This window comes from Suncus etruscus, chromosome 18 (genome assembly GCF_024139225.1).
Source record: "Suncus etruscus isolate mSunEtr1 chromosome 18, mSunEtr1.pri.cur, whole genome shotgun sequence".
Lineage (NCBI taxonomy): Eukaryota > Metazoa > Chordata > Mammalia > Eulipotyphla > Soricidae > Suncus > Suncus etruscus.
The window spans coordinates 55,769,919-55,791,791 of NC_064865.1; the positions used below are offsets into that span (position 1 = coordinate 55,769,919).

Sequence of the window (21,873 nt, forward strand, 5' to 3'; positions counted from 1 at the left end):
AATAAGAGAGAAAAAAAGAAAGAAAAAAAGACAGACAGAAAGAAAGACAGAAAGAAAGAAAGAAAGAAGAAAGAAAGAAAGAAAGAAAGAAAGAAAGAAAGAAAGAAAGAAAGAAAGAAAGAAAGAAAGAAAGAAAGAAAGAAGGAAGGAAGGAAGGAAGGAAGGAAGGAAAGAAGGAAGAAGGAAGGAAGGAAGGAAGGAAGGAAGAAAAAGAAAGAAAGAAAGAAAGAAAGAAAGAAAGAAAAAGAAGAAAGAAAGGAAAAAGAAAGAAAGAGAGAGAGATAGAGAAAGAAAAAAGAAAATATCCCTGATGAACACAGAAGCAAAGATCCTCAACAATATTCTGGCAACTAGAATCTAAGGCTTTATCAACAAGGTCAGACACCACAACCAAATCGGATTCATTCCAGGAATGCAAGGATAGTTTATCATAGAAAAATCAATCAACATAATACATCATATCAACAAAAAAAATAAAACCAAATGACCATATCAATAGATACATTGAAATAAAAAGCATTTGATAAGGTCCAACATTCATTCTTTTTTTTTCTTTTTTTGGTTTTTGGGCCACACCCTGTGACGCTCAGGGGTTACTCCTGGCTATGCGCTCAGAAGTTGCTCCTGGCTTCTTGGGGGACCATATGGGACGCTGGGGGATCGAACCGCGGTCCGTCCTAGGCTAGCACAGGCAAGGCAGGCACCTTACCTCCAGCGCCACCGCCCGGCCCCCAACATTCATTCTTGATACAAAAAAAAAAACTCTCATCAAGATGGGAAAGGAAGAAACTTTTCTCAATATAATCAAGGCCCTCTACCACAACTCAATGGAAAATATTATTCTCAATGGAGATACAATAAAAGTATTTCCTCTAAAATCTAGTATGAGACAAGACTGCCCTCTCTCACCACTCCTATTCAACATAATGCTGGAAGTTCTTGCCATAGCAATCAGGTAAAAAAAAAAAAAAAAAAAAAAAAAAGAGATATTAAGGGCATCCAGATAGGAAAGGAAGAAGTCAAGCTCTCACTGTTTGCAGATGACATGATACTATATATAGAAAATCCTGGGGCCCAGAGAGATAGCACAGCGGCATTTGCCTTGCAAGCAGTCGATCCAGGACCAAAGGTGGTTGGTTTGAATCCTGGTGTCCCATATGGTCCCCGTGCCGGTCAGGAGCTATTTCTGAGCAGACAGCCAGGAGTAAACCCCTGCGCAATGCCGGGTGTGGCCCAAAAACCAAAAAAAAAAAAAAAAGAAAATCCTAAAGACCCTACCAAAAAAGTTTTAGAAACAATAGATTCATATAGCAAAGTGGCAGGCTACAAAATTAACAAGAATAAAAGCAATGACCTTCTTATACACCAATAATGATAGACATTTAAAAAATCCCATTCATACTAGTGTCACACAAACTCAAATACCTTGGAGTCAACTTAACTAAAGATGTGAAGGACCTATAGAAAGTAAACTACAAAATCCTGCTTCAAGAAATAAAAGAGGGGCCAGAGCAGTGGCACAGAGCATAAGGCCTTGTGCTTGCTAGACTAAGACGAACCGTAGTTTGATACCCCAGCGTCCCATATAGTCCCCCAAGCCAGGAGCAATTTTTGAGCGCATAGCCAGGAGTAACCACTGAGAGTCACTGGGTGTGGGCCACCCCTCAAAAAAACAAATAAAAGAGGAAACAAGGAAATAAAGATATATACTCTGCTTATGGATTGGTAGGATTAACATCATTAAATGGCATTACTCTCCAGAGCACTGTACAAATTTAATGCAATTCCTCTAAGGATACCCATGACATACTTCAAAGAAGTGGATCAAGCATTTCTGACATTCATTTGGAACAATAAATACCCACAAATAGCTAGAGGAACCCTTGAGAAAAGGAATATGGGAGGCATCACTTTCCCCAATTTTAATTGTATTACAAAGCAATAGTCATTAAAGCAGCATGGTATTAGAAGAAACACAAACCCTCAGATCAGTGGGATAGACTTGGATATTCAGAGAATGTTTCCCAGACATGCAATCAACTAATCTTTGATAAAGGGTCAAGAAATGTAAAATGGAGTAAGGAAAGCCTCTTCAACAGTGATGTTGAGACAACTGGTCAGCCTCTTGCAAAAAAAAAAAGTGACCTCAGACCTCCACCTAATACCATGCACAAAGGTCTAATCCACGTGGATTAAAGACCTTGATATTAGGCCCCAAACCATAAGGTCTTTATAACATCATGTAGGTAAAACATTCCATGACATTGAGACTAAAGGCATATTCAGAATTTAACAACAACAACAACAACAACAAATCTATCCCCATCAGAATATGGGGAGAAGAAATGAACAGACAATTTCTTAAAGAAGAAATACAAGTGACCAAAAGCAAATGAAAAAATGCTCCACAACGCTAATTATCAGGGAGATGCAAATCAAAGTAACAATGAAGTACCTTCTTATGCCACAGAGACTGGTACACATAGCAAAGAACAAGAAAAATCAGTGCTGGTGGGGATGTGGAGAGAAAGGAACTCTCATTCACTGCTGGTGGAAATGCATCTAGTATAACTTTTGTGAAAAACAATATGGAGATTTCTCAAAAAAAATAGAAATTGAGGGCCCGGAGAGATAGCACAGCGGCGTTTGCTTTGCAAGCAGCCGATCTAGGACCAAAGGTGGTTGGTTCGAATCCCGGTGTCCCATATGGTCCCCCGTGCCTGCCAGGAGCTATTTCTGAGCAGACAGCCAGGAGTAACCCCTGAGCATCACCGGGTGTGGCCCAAAAACAAACAAACAAAAAAACACAAAAAAATGGAAATTGAGCTCCCATCTGATCCAGCTATACCACTCCCAGGATATACCCTAGGAACTCAAAAACACAATACAAAAATGCCTTCATCAGACCTATATTCATTGCAGTACAATTTATAATAGCCAGACTCTGGAAACAACCAAGATGCCCTTCAACAGATAGATGACTAAAGAAACTTGGTACATATACACAATGGAATATTATGCAGCTATCAGGATAGATGAAGTCGTGAATTTTTCCTATACATGGATGAACATGGAAACCAATATGCTGAGTGAAATAAGTCAGAAGGAGAGAGATGAACACATAATGGTCTCATTCATCTATGGGTTTAAAAAAAAAACCAAGACATTATTGTAATAATGCCCTGACAACAGAGATGAAGGCTTCGAAGGACCAACTCTCTGATATGAAGCTCCTCACATAAACTAGTGAGTGTAGTTAGAGAGATAACTACACTAACTATCATGACAATGTTAATGAGTGAGAGAAGTAGAATGCCTGTCTCGAATACAGGCACTGGGTAGAGAAGGAAGAAGATGGAGGACATTGGTCATAGGAATTTACATCAGTGAAGGGAGGTGTTCTTTTTATAACTAAAACTCAACTACAATAAAGTATGTAATTACATTGCTTAAATAAAGGAAAAAATTAAAATAAAAAAATTTCAAATTTCTTACCTTCCATTTTTTTTTCTGCATTTGTATCGACAACTTCACATTGTTACATGTGAGAACATTTTTCTGCAATTTTTTTACAGCTTCCTGTAGTTTTCCCTGAAAAGTGATATTAAGAGGTACACAAGTTTACAACTTTTTACTAGGTTAGTATGGGAATCCCAGTGATTTAGACCATTTAGTACTTTCCATGTAACAATAACAATGATTATATGCTGAGTCTTCATTCTAACAGAGGAAGCAAGTTTGTCAGAACAGCAAATATCTTTGATCCCCTTAACAATTGCGAGAAATTGGTAGAACTATTAATGCCAGTTCTTGCTTGAGGGATGAAGCTTTAGAAAGAATGAAGTACTTATTCCAGAGACTTAAAAAAGGTAGATGTTTGAGCTTTTTCTTTCTAGAGAAACACTGGTCACATAACTTGTGCATAATGAATAAATATGAATATGAATATTCAGAATAATCACTGACCCACAAAAAATCAAATCAGGTTATTTTACATGGTGATTGTGAGGGAAAGAGACTGATGACAGAGAAGGTATGAGCAGCAATTCATGTAGGAGGGTGGCCAATGATCATGTAGAAAGCAAACAAATTGTGTAAGGAAACAAACATTTAGATTCCATAAGAAAGATGTTAAGTTACTTTTTTAAAGAGATTCTTAGATTTTCATGGAAAACCATTTTCATAAGAGTCAAACTCAGTATGTTCAATACTAAAAGAATAGTCCCATGTGCTCCGTGTACTCATCATCCTGAGGCAGCAAGAAACGGCTCTTGTGACTGGTAAACCATAGGTAGTTAGTTACCCTAGCTTTGCACCCAGTGCTACTTAGCTGTTTCACATATGTCATTATCATTAAAGCTTGTAGCAATCTCAAACTAAGGTGTTTGGATGGTGTGGTGAAGTTCTTACCTATTATTCCATTGTATGCATGTTATCAAGAAGCCACACATATACAATTGGAGAAAACCAAGTCATGAAGAAAATGAAACACTTTCTCACTTTCACAGTTAGCTGCATAGTCAGTGTCAGGACTGAGATTCTCATCAAAGCAACCTGACTTGTGGGTTGCAGTCACTGTCTATGTTAGTCTGATAACCCCTTTCAGGTTCATCAGTCCATTGTTGCTTCAAAGAGTTATAGTAGGGCCTCTACTCTGTGGCTCAGTTTTCAGTAGTGACATGCCTGAGAAAGAAGGCAGAACCTTCACACAAGAACACTTACAATGTGGGAATGAAAACACAGAGCCCCAACCAGGGGTACATTATTTTTTTTTATCAAATATAGACAGAGCATACCTGATTCTCCTCCCACAAAAGCCAAGGGTCCACTTCTATATATGCTTTTCAGTGAATTACTTAGAATGCTTGAGATGAAAACTTTCCTTACATAGCTTGATCTTGCACAACCAGTCATTTACTGTTCTTTCCTTTTCCCTTTCTGAATCTTTGTTTGTTTGTTTTTGGGTCACATCTGGCAGCGCTCAGGAGCCACTCCTGGCTCTATGCTCAGAAATCACTCCTGGCAGGTTCGGGGGACCATATAGAATGCCGAAATTTGAACCACTGTCCTTCTGCATGCAAGGCAAATGCCTTATCTCCATGCTTTCTCTCCAGCCCCACCCTTTCTGAATCTTAATATAAACAGCCAGTTCCCTCATCTTCATGAAATAATTGATCTTATAATGATGTTTCCATTTTCTTTTCAGAGACAGAATGCTCTCTTCATATCAATATTGATCCACAAATGCAAACCCTTCAGTAGCTAGTTCTACTTTTGGTATCACTGGGCTCTCAACTTATGTGAGCACAAATTTTATTCCCACATCATCACCGATTCAACATACACACACACACACACACACACACACACACACACACACACACACACACACACACGCAGCCTGGACATAGTCATTTCCCTTCTGCATGTGTTTTTCTGCTCATTTAACTCCTATGCCTTTCCATACTTCTAAATACAATCAACATTTATGAACCTATAAAGGATTAACTTACTATTCTCCCAAGTTTTTTTGTTTGTTTGTTTGTTTGTTTGCTTGGGTCAAACCCAGTAGCACTTAGGGGTTACTCCTGGCCCTAAACTCAGAAATTGCTCCTGGCAGACTCGGTGAACCATATAGGATGCTGGGATTAGTTAGGCCCACCGTTCTTTTGAGTCTAAGGTAAGTGCCCTACTGCTGTGTTATCTCTCTGGCTCCTCTGCCAAGTTTTTATATGCTGTCACATGGTTACATTGTCTTTCTCAACTTATGTACATGATATGAGATGATAAGCCATGTCCAAACATGACAAACATACATAATGAAGCATGTATTTGCTCACACTAGGGGAAAGATTCTAGAGAAGAATTTCATTAGCATGAATTCACAGACAAATGTCTTAAAGAACTATCAGCCACGAGTTCAGTGGAGACTGAACTTTAGTTCCTTTTAGCAATGACACTACTGAAAGCAATATTGACCAAACATTACCACAAACTTTGAAATGGAAAAAAAAATCTCAGTTCTTAGGAGTCTCACAAGAGCAGGTGGATCTCTCTCTGACATGCATGCTTACCTTGTACTCTTGGCAGACATCTTCAACAAGGACTGTGGTATGCCCTCTGTGTTGTGATTCTCGTTCACAGTACAAGCAAATGAGCTCTTCATCATTTTCACAGAAGAAATGGAGCAGCTCTCCATGTTTCTCACACAACTTTTCAGAGTTTATCTCCTTGATAGTTTCGATGATGGTTTTCAGCTTCTTATTAGGTCGAATGTTCTGTTTTTTGAAGGCAGTATTGCAAACTTCACAGAAATGTATCGTTTCATATGTTTTCCCCATTACAATCTTTTTATGTTGGTCCATGATGATCACTAGGCACTCACGGCAGAAGCTGTGCCCACAGTCAATAATCATAGGATCGGTCATCAGCTGCTGGCACTTGGAGCAGGTGGCCTCCTCTCTCAGTCTCTTGGTCACTGTACCTGATGCCATGACTCCTTGAAATGCTCCAGTATTGGACCTAGAAGAAAAGATAGAACTTTCCAGAGTAATGAATATACACTTCCCTGGAATCCCTGTCCCTTTTCACACCTGGCGATTGTCTCTCTGAAATGATGAAGTAAAATGGGATGAAGAAGAGAGTTGGCAGAACCCACCATGTTCAGAGGGGAGAAGTGAAGAGAAATGAGATTCAGGGCAATGGGTTCCTAAGTGTCCATCAGACAGGACATCACAGTCAGAGACAAAAAAGGGAGTTCCAGATCACAGAGGAGATAAGTATTATCCACACAAACCTGCTCCTAGTTCCTTATTCCCTCCTTAAAAGGAGTTTGTGGGGAAAAAGTAGAGGTGGCTAGAAGTTTAGAAACTAATTTTTCCTTTGCATTTTCAGAGTCTGGGATTATAAACAAGAGAATTCAAAAGTTACTAGGAAGCTATTTCTCCCTATAATGAGGATTAGTCTGACTGAATCCTAGAGAAATTAATTTAAAGACTTCCTTGACAAATTATTTTCTAAAGGAAAGGAATAGGATTTTTTCTGACAAAGATTTTACACTTCTAGGAAGGATCCCTTTTCCTCTGGGTCCCATGTTGCTTGTCCTGGGTTATTTTTCTCCTCACATCCTGGATCATCTAATGGTATGGAGTGTGCGAATAAAGAAAGCAGACAAGAGAGAACAAGCAATCATTTTAGAATTTTGTTGTGGGAATCCCTTCAGGACAACCATATGCAACCACTTACTTTCTCTTATCTTCAACAGGAGGTTTCCTTGACTGAGAATGGCTTGTCTCAACATCATCCAGTATTTCCATCACATCCAGAAATTCTTGCGTGTCCATGACAGCTCCCTCTGTGGCTTCTACCTCCTTCCACTTTAACATGAAATTTTACTCTGGCTTCAGGTCTTAAATGAAACTATGTGGGTGTTGGTGTTGGTATGGGGCCAGAGTTATGCAATTTCCTGTAATTCTGATCTCAGATGGTCAGAATCGAAAGTAATATGACAAAAAATGTCTATTATAGCAATATAGAGATTGGATAAGAGAAATAGAAATTTTGTTTCTGTCCCAAGAAGAGAGTCTAAAATCAAGAAACTTCCACAGGATTGATTCACAGTGGGATTTGTGATTTTTCTGCATTTGATTTCCAAGGATCCTGGAAATTCACGAGTCTTTGGAATCCTTCTTTGTTTTTTCTTTTCTTTTTTATGTCTAACTGGGACCCATATTGTTTTCAACTCCCAGAGGAGAGGTGCAGAAAAAAGTTTGACACTAACAGGGCTCATGGGTATCAGAATATAGACCCATGCCAGCCGCTCATCCTCTCTGTCCTTTCTCTTCCTTCTGTCTCTTTGTCTCTTCTGTCTGCTCTGTCTCTCACCTTCCTTCTCATTGATTTTCTAGTGGACTTAGCACTTAGCCACAGCAATATCAGTGCCCAGGACCACCCCAGGGCCACTAAGGTCCCAGCAGAGTGTTGTCAGCTGGATGCCACAAGATACCAGGGCCACCTTTCCTTATTTAACTTTGCTGCAATTTAATCTTCTTCATTAGTTCTATGAGCTGCTCCTTTATTTAGACCATTATGTTAATAAGTTCTTCATCTATTACTTATGTAGCCAGTAAGTAATGTCTATGTCTGTTTAATTATTATTTTTCAATAGAACGCTATTTGGATTAATGTAAGTATGGATATCCCAGGGTTTTTTTGTTGTTATTGTTGTTGTTGTTCTTTGGTCTACGATTGACTTGTATGACTGTTTTCTTTTTTCCTTTAACTCAGCAATTTCTAGTTTGCTTTTTTGTGATATGTTTGGTTCAGTTTATTGTCTTCAGAAATGAATGGTACAGATTTCCAATCTCTTATAATTTTCAACAGTATTTGTAAATGAGTACTATTTGTTCTTGAAAAATTTCTAGCTTACTTCTTTTTTTTGGGGGGAGGGGGGAGTCACACCCCACAGTGGTCAGAGGTTACTCTTGGCTTTATGCTCAGAAATAACTCCTGGCAGGCTCAGGGACCATATGGGATGCCGGGATTCGAATCACCGACCTTCTTCATGCAAGGCAAACACCTTACCTCTCTGGCCCCAACTTCTCAATATAATAACTTTCAATTCCAGAAAATTATTTGTTTTGTTTTTTTTGGACACACTGTAAAGCACTCAGAGGTTATTACTGGTTATCTGCTCAGAAATCACTCCTGGCAGGCTTAGTGGTTCAGATGGAGTGCCAGGAATCAAACCAGGGTTCATCCCAGGTCGGCCATGTGAAAGGCAAATGCCCTACTGCTATCACTCTGGACCCAGTTCCAAAAATATTTAATGAAAAACATCACTAGTCTCACAAATATTGTCCAAAAGACAAATAGAGGAAATAAATCAAGCTGGGGACTAAGAAGTTGAGGAAGGAAAATCAGAAGGGAAGCAAAGATCAGAAACCTCAAGTACACCAGTAATGTGTGTGAAACAGGGCATATCTATAGCTCTAAACCATGAGTAAACTCTGAAAACATGTGATCCAAATATATACATCCACACTACAACAACCAAACTTTAAAATGTGCCTGTCAAGGTGGCACTCTGAAAAGAAGGGACGGAGTAGGAATGAGGATTAGAAGATAACTGGGGAACACTAGTGGAAGGAAGTTGACATTGGCGATGCAATCAGTGGTAGAACATTACCATATGTCTATACTCAACTGTTAATAACTTTAAATATGATTCTTTAATAATTATTGATGTAAAAAGAAAATAAAGCTTTTTGTTTATGCTGCTGATGTCATGACCAGGAGTTTACAATTATAAGTGTGGCACTTGTAAGTGCGGCACTGATGTGCCACCGTTACTGCAGTGCCATAGAAAGTGCAGTGTTTGGCAAGGAAGATAGCTTCAACTGGCACCACAGTTTCATCATAGTCTTGATTCAATACACTAGTTTCTATTTTTTTTTTGTTTGTTTGTTTGTTTTTGGGTCACACCCTGTAGTGCTCAGGGGTTACTCCCGACTCTACACTCAGAAATCACTCCTGGCAGGCTCGGGGACCATATAGATGCTGGGATTGAAACCATTGTCCTTCTGCATGCAAGGCAAAAGCCTTACCTCCATGCTGTTTCTCTAGCCCCCTGTTTTTATTTTTGTTCATTTGTTTGTTGCTCAACTCAGTAATTCTCTTTTTTTTTTTTTTGGTTTTTGGGCCACACCCGGCAGTGCTCAGGGGTTACTCCTGGCTGTCTGCTCAGAAATAGCTCCTGGCAGGCACGGGGGACCATATGGAACACCGGGATTCGAACCAACCACCTTTGGTCCTGGATCGGCTGCTTGCAAGGCAAACGCTGCTGTGCTATCTCTCCGGGTCCTCAACTCAGTAATTCTCAAGGCTTACACCTGGTTCTGTGCTCAGGGATCACTCCTGAAAGTTTCAAGATACCATTTTGGATGCCAGAATCCTGAGTGTCAAGTCAGAAGTCCTGAGATTGCTGTGGCCCCAAAACCAATTATAACAAAAGAAGGTGATGGTAGTAGTAGTAGTAGTAGTAGTAGTAGTAGTAGTAGTAGTAGTAGTAGTAGTAGTAGTAGTAGTATAGTAGTAGTAGTAGTAGTAGTAGTAGTAGTAGTAGTAGAAGCAGTAGTAGTAGTGATAGTAGAAGTAGTAGATGTAGTGGTGATAGTCGTAATAGTAATGTTAGCCTTATACAGATGTCCTGATCATTGTGGTAGCTCCTGGTGACCACAAGGCTAATGGCTGTTCACAAGGCCAGATCTTGGGACTTATTGCTCTTGTTTTTTGGGAGGGGGATTGGGTTTTGGGCCACAAATGGTGACACTTAAGGTTACTCCTGGCTATGCGCTCAGAAATTGCTCCTGGCTTGGGGGACCATATGGGATACCAGGAATTGAATCGAGGTCTATTGCTCCAGTCCCATTACTGCTCTTTCTTCTCTTTTGGCCTACACTTCAATTTTCAGACCTGTTAGCAGTTACAGTCAGCACTATAGCAAGGCTAGATTATAGAATCCAAATAAGCAGCTATTGCCACAAGTTACTTTACAAAGGTATTCTAAAGTATTCTATTTTAACATTTCCCTCTTGTTCTTGTACAAGGGTCAGTCCTGACCCTACATAGTGGTCTCACTTAGAGGCTGGCACTGTTGTCTTAAAACCAACAATTGGACTGTGTTGATTTTATCTTTAACAAATTTTACTAACGTGTTCATTATGCAGGGTCAAGGCTAATGTTAGAACAAGTATGAGTAGAGGCCCCATCAAGGATAAGAGGAGATTTGTTAATTAAGGGAAAACAATTGAACCAAGACCTGAAACCTGACTCCTGTAGTTAAGCTTTCATTTTCTTTAGCCAGTCTTTCCCTAATATTTTTTAAAGATTCCATTTAATCCCTGAATGGTGAGCAATGTAAAGATGGGAAGATCGGGTGAACAGATGAGCCAGAATTGATCCAGGGCCTCTCATTATAGGACAGAGCCTGCACCATTCTCTTCAGAGTTGAGAGAGATTCTGACCATCAGAACTTTTCTCAATTTTGAGAACAGGGCCCATGTTGTGGCCAGCTGGCTCAGAACTAGATACTTCAGGACAATTTCTGATTTCCCTAGGCCAAGTTGCCTCTCTCCCTGAGATCAGTAGAGTGGGACATGCTGGCCACTTAACCTCAACCCTTTTCAAGTCCTTTTCCTGAAAAGAGGGCTCTGGAATCACCTAAATGACTTATAACTTTTCCTGTCACATGAGGAGTAAACCTCACTACAGAGAGGAAAACTTCCTGTCTGTATTTATGCAAAATATTGTGCCATGAAGCATAAAAAAATACTGAAGGTTCCAAGAAAAGAGAAAAATCAAATCTTTCTCAAATTTACAGAACATCCATTATACACAAAAAATTCAAATTCTATTTGGAAACCTTGATTTTATTTTCTCTTTTTGAGGAGGGGGTCACACCTCGCAGCGCTCAGGGGTTACTCCTAGCTATATGCACAGAAATAGCTCCTGGCAGGCTCAGGGGACCATATGCGATGTCAGGTTTCGAACCACCGTCCTTCTGCATGCAAGGTAAACACCCTACCTCCATGCTATCTCTCCGATCCCTGAAACCTTGATTTGCTATCTGTTTGATAGATCCAATCTTCCAAGAGCACTTGATCACAAGTTTAGAACATCTAAACTCCTTTTCCATAGAATTCTCTATACAAAAACATTAGATTGTAAAGTGAACCTAGAAAAAGCCTCACAAAGGCCCTTCTTCCAACTTCCTTTTCCCCAAACTCTTCTTTTGGTATGTAAAAATTACATCAGGATTACAGGGCCTCCCCCCACCAGTGGGTGGGATTCTGAATATTAAAAACAAAAGTGCTGGCTTTGTGTGCAGGAAAAAGAAGACAGATGGAATTGGCAGTACACAGAAAAAGTACATGATTTAGTTGCACAGGAAAGTGAGAGCTCAGTAAAGAAAGCAGATGGCAGAGAGATCCATGGCAGAGAAAATCCAGGAGTTATAAAGCCTGATGACTCCAATGAATATCTTTTCTAATTGCTGTGTATTATTTCTCTACCATTACTACCCTGCTTCATCAGGTCTGTCGATCTGACGGGATTAGAAACATAGTGCCTGGAGCAGCTTCACTCAACATGTGGACTTTATTTTTATTTTTAGTCTACATTATATTATTTCTAATTTAGAGACATATTAATAGCAATCCAGAGCTGGAGAGACAGCATGGAGGTAGTGCATTTGCCTTGCATGAAGAAGGTCGGTGGTTCAAATCCTGGCATCCCATATGGTCCCTTGAGTTTGCCAAGAGAGATTTCTGAGCATGGAGCTAGGAGTAACCCCTGAGCCTTGCTGGATGTGACAGCCCCCCCCCCCCAAATAACAATCCAGTTTGACTTTAAAATTTTTTCTTTAGGTCACATAACTCAAATATCCTACACATCCCTTTACATTCATTATATATATCTTTCCTTTATTTCAATTTGTAACCAACTGGTCACACTTTAAAAGAATTGCTTACAATTTACCAGCATTCATAAACCCATTATCTTTTTACATATAGCCTTCTCTTTCTCTTTCATCCTCTAAATGGATTGTCCTACCACACTTTCTGTGATCTGCAGCCATTTTTGGCTCCATGCTCCAACATCTTTTTATGTATTTTTTGTTTTGTTTTGTTTTGTTTTTGTTTTGTTTTTGGGTTACACCCGGCAGCGCTCAGGGATTACTCCTGGCTCTACGCTCAGAAATCGCCCTGGCAGGCACAGGGGACCATATGGGATGCCAGAATTCGAACCACCGTCCTTCTGCATGAAAGGCAAACGCCTTACCTCCATGCTGTCTCTCTGGCCCCAGCTCCAAACTATTTTATAGCTACTAAACCACTGGTAGGTAGGGCCCTGGACTTCTATCCTGCTGGGGAACTTCACATGGCTGCCCTCCACCAGGTTCTGAATCTAGCAACCCAGAACTTAGCTGGGAAACCCAACTTCTGTGCAACTCTATCATATTTTCTTGCCACTAGGCTAGACTGTGCTTCACTTTTTGCACCAGTGCACAGCAATTTTCTGGAAAGAAATATTAGTCCTGTGGTTCAGGGATCTTTACTTTATTAGCATGATCACAGCAGAAAACCACTTGGGATGATACTCAGTATTTTGGGCATGTAGCTCCATGGTTTTAAGTCAAGCTTATATCCAAGATTCATGGTGGATGCATATTTTGGAGCTGAGACACAATCCAAAGCTCAGGAGGCTGGTATGGTAGATGTAGTGGGGGTCAGAGCTGTCATGGGAGAGGGACAGAAAAGAGTATTGCTTTTCAAGGGGGCATTTGTAAGAGTTTGTGGTGTCAGGCCTGCTATGCGACCTGCTTTGATGGTAACTGAGCCACTGCCATTGTTTCTCTAACTTAGCCAGACTGTTGATGTTCTGAGTTGATCTGGTGCCATGTGGCACCAAGGAACCAAAGATGGGGAGTCTGGAGTCATGACATCCTCAGGGGAGGACAGGCCTTGAGCACAAGATAGTAGACTGTGGTTTTCATCCCCATTTGCTTTCTTCTGGACAAATCCAAACCTTCTGGAATTCACCTGAGCATCCACTCTTTTCCTAACGCCTCATAGCACACTCTTCCTTGTTCCATCATCTGTTCACACACACACACACACACACACACACACACACACACACACACACACACACACACACACACCAAGAATGGTGGGGTGCTGCTTGAGCCTCAGCAAGGCCTCCTCTGCCAGCATGTCAGCTCTACCACTAACTTACCATGAGTTCCTTGTACTCACATTCATTTTTATTTTATGGTTGGCTCTATTTCCCGGTTGTTTCCAACATTTTTCCCCAAAGTTTGTCTCCAAAATTGGTTTTGTTTGTTTTAATTTGACAAAATGCTCTTAAGAAAAGAATACTTAAACCATCATTTTTATTATTTTTTTTAGAATCAGATGCTTTTATCAGATAGTTTCCTTTACAAAAAAATTTTATTATAGCTTAGGTTATGTGGTTAAAGGATGTCTTGGCTTCTAGTCTTACTGAACAAAGCTACACAAATCCAAAAGCTGAAGGTGTGAAAGTTTGCCTGAGCAGAATTGTCTACATAGAAAGCTGCAGGCCACGGCGAACTAGGTGAGCATCTAGGTGGGGCAGGATAGCAGGACCTCTGGAGAGAGAGATGAGCTGAGGGAAATTCATCTGTGCCCGAGCATGTCTCAGTGAGACCAGCGTCTGCCAAGGCATACACACTGTGTGGACAGAGCCCAGAAGATCCTGAAAGTTCATTTCCTTGTCTTATCCTAGATTCTCTGACTAAGATCCGGTAAATCAAACTAACAAAATTCTGATTAACACTGAAAAACAGAGGATGCCTAAAAGGGGGATCTGGCTGCCAATCTTTAAAAGGGGGCTGAACTTTCTGTCCATCTTGGACAATTAGCATGATGATGTCTTTCTTGGACTTCTTACTGAGACAGTACCAGTGTGCACTTCCCACCAGCAGACGGTGTCCGGACGTCCCTGCCTGTGTTGGCGCCATTGCAAGAGACACCCCAGGCCTATGGCCTGCAGTGAATGGGCCTGGGACATGTCCCACATCACCCAGATTTAGACACCCTGCTCCTTTCCTTCTATTTCAGTCATTCGTTCCAAGCCCTGCTCTTACCACTCCAAATTTCTCTCCAACAAAGAGGTGGCCTGGAGAACAGTAGGCCTAGACTGTGCCAACCAAGGAGCAGAGTAGCTCAACTATAAGGTCAATGTGCCATGAGCAGTGCTATCTCTCCTGCCCACTGCTTCCTCTCTTCCCACGCCAGAGTTTAAATGGTATCAAGCTAAGTAGACGAACAGGACCCTTCGGATGTCTAGGCTACTGTCCCAGCTCTATGAAGGCCTCTTGGAAATCAAAGTGCAAACTCCCATGAAGCAGATTACACAGGATAGTTGGTGAACGAACATGGCCATGGGTTCCTTACCTCAGGCTTATTCACTGTGATCTTTTGGAGTAATCTTCATAGTAATTAATTTTATGCAGATTAATGAAACACCAAAATTTCATTACTGTTCTTGGGACATGGAAAAGCAATGAGAAAAATAGACTCAAATTCTTGTCCCCAAATATTTACAGCATACATACTCTATTCTGGCTAAGCCAGGGAGATTTAGGAATGGGGAGGACTTTACTTCTCCTTCACAGATCTGTGGGGCACAGGGTCAGACAAGAAGATTCATGGACCTGGAACAGGGGCAGTAGAGTGTGAGAGAAGGAGGTCTTTGGGAAGGTGAAGATGTGGCAGCCCAATTTCATGTTGTAAAAGGAGACAAGTCCAGCCATATAATCCACAAAAACCCCCACAATCAAGGGCTTATCCTGAAGAATAGGGGTTCTTGGCCATGTAAGGGCATCAATGTTATTGCCTTTATGCAATCGGATGGCCCAGAATCCACGGTCAGGTTGCAAGTTGCCTTTAATGTCTCTCTGCACATTGCACAGACAAACTCCTATGTCACAAGTGTTCTCTTTGCCTCCCACATCTACCTCAAAGTAATATTTTCTTGAGGAGAGGCCTTCACAGCCCAGGACACAGGGCATTAGAGTGAATCTCTTGGAAGATTGTGGCTTCTTCTGGGCATAGCCACCAGTTACCGTTCTCCCATCCTCAGACACACATAGGTCATTGTGAGCTGTTTCTGGATCCAGAGTCACGCAGACTGCAAAACAAAGTCAACAAACAAACAATAAAAGGGTTGAAAATACAGTTTACTTTATATACAATTAATTTGTATTCTGGACTTCACCAACTAAGTCTTAGTTTCCTCAGTTCTAGAGTAAAAATGATTCCTGGGTGAAGATTGATAGAAAATAGGATAACATAGAGACATGTTATAGGTAAGTGTTATGGGTAAGACATGCATGGTGTTGGATCACACCCTGCTTTATATAAAACAAAGATTTTCCCCAGCTTCCTCTTTCCTTTCAGGTATTCCTTTTTGACATGTAAATGATTCACTAGGCAGAATTAAATTGATTTGTTTTTGTTGTTATTTGGGGGCCACAACTAGCAGCTGTCAGGGGCTACCTCTGACTCTGCACTCAGAAATCACTCTTGGTAGACTGGGGTGAGGTATGGGATGCCAGAGATTGAGGATCAAACCTGGGTCAGATGTGTGCAAGGCAAATGCTCTACAAACTATGCTATCACTCCTACCCCTGGATCAGTTTGAGAAAGGTTTTTCTGTCATGTTACCCTACCCCTCTCCTGCTGTGGATTGAACTGGTCAATAAAGATTGCAGGTCCATTGGTTATGTGGAGCTCTCTGGGAACATTTGTGAAGAGAAGGTCACACTGGTAGAGTAATTGGTGTTGGGTTGTATAATACCTAAAACAACTAAGTTATGAACAATTTGGTAAACCACAGGATTATCATAAAATAATTATTGAAAAGTAAGGTGTAGATACTTTTTTGGTTTTTTGGGCCACACCCGTTTGATGCTCAGGGGTTACTCCTGGCTAAATGCTCAGAAATTGCCCCTGGCTTGGGGGGACCATATGGGACATTGGGGGATCGAACCGCGGTCCTTTCCTTGGCTAGAGCTTGCAAGGCAGACACCTTACCTCTAGCGCCACCTCACCGGCCCCAGGTGTAGATACTTTTATGAAATAAAAATAAGTACAATATTACCAGGTCTCAAGACAATAAGATACTGGGTTGGTGATTGCTGAGAGCAACTTAATGAGCAGCTTCAAAAAATGCTCCAGATCTCTCTTTCCTTTAAACAGAGAGAAATGAATTCCTACATCAATGGGAATTAGCTTGAAAGATCATTCTCCAATCTAGCTTCCAGATGATACTGTAGTCCAGTCAATATCCGAATTGTAGCTTTTTGATACTCAATATAAAAACCTACAGTTGTGCCTAGAATTCTGGGATATAATACTGTAACTTGCATTATTTCAAGTCATTAAAATATTTTTGTAGCAAAATATAATATAGTCAACAAATTCTTTCAAGGAGACAGATTTTGCTATCCACTGAAATATGAAAAAAATCGTTCAGGGTTCATAACTTTCTGGATTTTGCAATTCTAGATAAGAGATTTAGAAAATACAGAAAGCACTGACAAAAGAAACTAGAAACAAAAAGCTTCTTTTGTGAATTAGGTAATACTTGAGTTTCAGGAGTTTCAATACATGTACAGGTATTGGCACTAAAACTATTTTTAATACAATGGACAATCCTCACCTATTTTTATATTTCTAAGTGATATATATATATATATGATAATGAGCATCACCAAGTCAAGGTCTCTTAAACACATCATATAGCCCTATTCCTTTCATTTTTATGACAGTTCTCTCAAGAGTGAACTGATAATTATTTTTTCCAAATAGGCACATGGAGGAGGTGATTGCTCTGGGCTGGCACTGTATAATATGGGCAACCAAAAATTTGAAGGATCTATGCAGTTGGACAGAATGTTATGGTCCTGACTTAGCACTGGTTTAACCAAAGGAGGTTATGACAACAAAATTAATGAAACACACTTTGTGACTGTGAGTTTCTTAAGGAGCAAGGTCATCTTCTAAAGTCCCTTCCATGCTTAGAATTTAAGGCATGCATTACTTTCCATACCTTGATACCTCTTCAGCACTTTTCTCACAAAAAAGAAGAGCTCAGAAGCATTACACATGGTATGAAGGTCCAAAGAGACAGCCTCTGGGAATGCCAGCTCCACTGCTGAGTTCCTGAAAAAGCAGAGCCACAGATGTTGTCAGAGTGGAAATTGTTAAGTCTCCACAGAGCCACACCCCTTCCCACCAGACTTTGCACAGCACTCACCTGCTCAAGGTTTGTTTCACATCCTGTGGAGAAACAAAGACCAAATGAGAACGTGTAAAATCACTATTTCATGGGGCATGGCACACGGGGCTATTCTCCATAACCACTTAAGTATAAGGAAAGAGTGAATACAGCTTTAGATACTGTGGATTTTTCATACTGGCATCCCAGGCTCCAAAGTATAATTTTCATTGTAACATGCGTTCAACCTCTGAGCCCTTTCTTTTCCTTCTGGAGAATTTTGAATGCTTGTAGTATCTACATTACAACTGTGGACCACTTGGGAAGAGGTCCAGTGAGGCTTCAGGATACCTCTTGCTGTCAGCAAAATGATTTCCATCTGGTGAGTGAGTTTATATCAGAGGTCATTTGTCATAAATGTCCTTGGTGCTGAATCCATACTCATGGTAGGTAAGGTGACTGATGAGCAGTTATCCTGATTGGAATTTCTCTTTGTAAGCCAACCACCAGTTCTACTGGGTGAACTAGATTAATAGAATAGGATTTATGTCATTGCCTGAACCCTCGGTGCTAATAAAGCCCTATTAGAACTCATAAAATAAGAAATTTGCAACTATACCTAGGAAAAGTTTATCATTCATTTGGGTTGCCCTATTTTATCAACCACTGTCATCCATGTGAATCTTTGAAAAGACAGTTTGATAATCAGTATTCTTTTGTGTGTGTGTGTGTGTGTGTGTGTGTGTGGTTTTTGGGTCACACCCGGCAGTGCTTAGTTATTCCTGGCTCCAGACTCAGAAATTGCTCCTGGCAGGCACGGGGGATTATATGGGACGCCGGGACTCGAACCGATGACCTCCTACATGAAAGGCAAATGGCTTACCTCCATGCTATCTCTCCAGCCCTGACAATCAGTATTCTTAAAGTGGGAACAGCTCTTCCATAGTTCCCCAAGAAACACACTTTTAAAATAGAGAACATATTGATTGAGGTACATGAGCCAGTCTAGAAAATAATAACATTTTTGTTCCCAGAACTAATGGGAATTTTGTTTTTTTTTTTGGTTTTGGAACAGTCCCCAGCAGTGTTCAGAGATATTTCTGGCTTGTGCCCAGAAATCACTCCAAGTGTGCCTTGAAACCATATGTAGAGTTGTGGTACCAGTGATCTAACCCAATTTAGCTACATGCAAGGTAAGCACTCTATACATTATACTATCTCTCTGAGGTAAAGAGAGGCAACGGACAGGCCTTGTTGGTCTGCACAAACTTCCTCACTAGTCTCTTCTTAATAACCAGGAGAGACTCTAATGAATGCATGAGAACCAAGTGCCCAAGACAAATCTTCTCAGCTATGGTCAATTACTTTTTGAAAAAGAAAATGAAGTGGTATAAGGAAAGACTTCTTAACAAAGGGTTCTGGGGGGCCAGAGCAATAGCAAAGCCATAGGCCAATGCAGAACAAACCCCAATTCGATTGCTAGCATCCCATATGTTCCCCAACTTTGCCAGGAGTGATTTCTGAGCGCAGCCAGGGTAAGCCCTGAACATAGCAGGGTATGACCAAAAACCAATAAACTAAACTAAAATAAAATACCTCAAAAGACCCAAAATGGTTCTGGGATATTTACATAACCAGATGTGAAAAAATGAAGCCAAATTCAAGTCTCAAGCCTTACACAAAAGTCAATTCAATGTGGATCACAAAACCTTGAAATGTGACCAGAATCCATAAGATGCATTGAGGAAAGTACATGCAGAGCATTCCAAGATTCAAAACTCAAAGTGCCTTCAAGGATTAAGTTCCAAGGTAAAGGCAACAAAAATAAACAAAAGTGCTGAGTTCAAATTAAAATATGTGTGGATGGTCCAAAATAAAACATATCAGGTGAAAGTAAAAGACAACCAACTGAATGACAGAATATACCTACACTCAACACTTGAGATAAACTATTGCTCTCTAAGATATAAAGCAGTCACAAAGATCAAGAATAAAAAAAACTTCAAAATCCCTATCAAAATATGGGGATAGAAAATGAACAGATAATTCTCTGAAGAAAACAGGTGATTGGCCAGCTTGGCACATGACAAGGTTTTCATCATTACTTATAAGAGAAATCTAAATCAAGAAAACAATGGAATATCCTTTTATACCAGTTGTATATATGTATTAATATATGAATATAAAACTGCTCTGCACCTGCTAGCATCAGATGCTTACTCTTCATCCTCCAAGTTACCTGTCTTACCTGCATCAGGTTATGTATTGAGTCCTGACATTTCTTCTCTAGTTCTAGAATTTGGGTTTGCAGTTTTTGGCTTTCTTTCTCCATTATATCTTCATTTGCCTGAAATATATCCTGAGTCTTTATGTCTTTTATGATCAGTGCCTTTAGATAATAATTCATTTCTATTTGCAGTAATCTATGAAGATCATTAAAATCAGACTGGATTTTTTGTCTCTGATGGTGTACTTCCTCCTAGAGGCAAAAAACATTCCAAATATGGAAACAAATTGAGTTTTGATTCCTAAGTGAATAAAAAGCAGAATTGAATCTGCAAACTTAACTGAATATCAAGCAGAAGTAATGACAAAGAAAATGATGACAGGGCCCAGAGAGATAGCACAGCTGCGTTTGCCTTGCAAGCAGCTGATCTAGGACCAAAGGTGGAATCCCAGTGTCCCATATGGTCCCCCTTGCCTGCCAGGAGCTATTTCTGAGCAAACAGCCAGGAGTAACCCCCGAGCAATGCCAGCTGTGGGCCAAAAACCAAAAAAAAAAAAAAAATGATGACAGCCTAAATAAAAGGGGAATATTAATTCAAATTAATTTTAAAAAGGCAGAAAATGACAAAAATAGTTTCAGATAATAAAAGATAAAAGAGATACTAAGCAGGCAGGCTGCTTGCCTTTTGTACACAGCCAACCTAGATTTGGTCCACAGAAAACCCCAAAACATGCCCAAGCCACATAGACTAACCACTGAGCACAGTGTCACAAATAAGCCCCAATTGCTGCCAGGTTTGATCCCCCCCCCCAAATTATATTAACCCACTATAAAAGGTCCACAGTCCTATTCAAAGACACAAAAACTATAGCATTATTACCAAGAAATAGAATAAAGGATCAGTTATGCATTAATGCATGAATTAGTGTTTTAGTCTGTAATATTGTAGAATTTCTGCAGGATGGTAGTGGGAAGTTTGGCCAAACCTTAGACATATTTAATGCCAATGAACTACACACCAAAAACAGTGAAAATGGAAGGCTTTTTCAGATGTTTCTTTGAACCAACACTCACCCAAGTAAAGCTTGCTGGCTATTTTGACTTTACTTCCCGTGAATTATTCTAAAAGGAAAGATTCTTCATGTACCCTGATGCTGAGTCATGGCCAGAAAGCAAACACTTAGATATGGGAGAAGTTGTCACAGTTTTCTAGAGAATCTGCTTTATTTCCTTCTCTTCAGTCAACATGCAGAAAAAAAGAGAAGAGGCAGGAGGGCTATAATTTATGATCATAATACTAAGGCTCTGGAAGTGTGTTTGTAAATTATAGCTAGACAATTCTTGAGGTAAGAAGACTCATAGTCTGCACCTTGTGCACAAAGAGAATTTCTGAAGCAAAAGTTTATAATGAAAAACAAGAACCAAACAAACTAGACAGTTGTTGAAGACAATCCGTCAAGGGAGTTCTTCGATTCTCAGCTAAAGGAGGTCCTGTTGGAAGACTTTGATTCTAGATAACAGTAACACTCATTCTCCACCCACTTCCTCTAAATCTTCTTTAGGCACAAGACTGACAGGAATCGAATGATTTATCTAGTGGGACTCAGTGTTCCTTCTGGCAGACTTGCCATTTTTATTCCTATTTTAGGAACACCTGCCATGTTTCAAAAAACTCTGTAGTTGTGCTAAGAGCAAGTGCTTTAGGATGAAATAGAGCTTTTGCAAGAAGGGAAGATTTCATTTTTGCATGAATGGAATTTCATTATAAATCAATAATAACTGAAATTCTCCTTATGACCCAGACCACACCATTGTGGAAG

General features: G+C 40.1%; 1 protein-coding gene across 3 annotated transcripts in view; it reads right to left on the reverse strand.

Annotated features, from left to right (window-relative positions):
* Positions 1-21,873, reverse strand: part of LOC125996010 (E3 ubiquitin-protein ligase TRIM38-like) — a 39,458-nt gene that overhangs the window by 12,013 nt on the left and 5,572 nt on the right. The window contains exons 4-6 of one of the 3 annotated variants that reach the window (XM_049764967.1): positions 20,075-20,305; positions 17,866-17,888; positions 17,659-17,771 (exon numbers count right to left, since the gene is read on the reverse strand). The exons of 1 other annotated variant lie outside the window; for it this stretch is intronic. In XM_049764967.1, the coding sequence (XP_049620924.1) occupies positions 17,659-17,771; positions 17,866-17,888; positions 20,075-20,305 (367 nt within the window). The remainder of the gene's footprint in view (positions 1-17,658; positions 17,772-17,865; positions 17,889-20,074; positions 20,306-21,873) is intronic. One more of the 3 variants, XM_049764966.1, reaches the window with a different exon arrangement.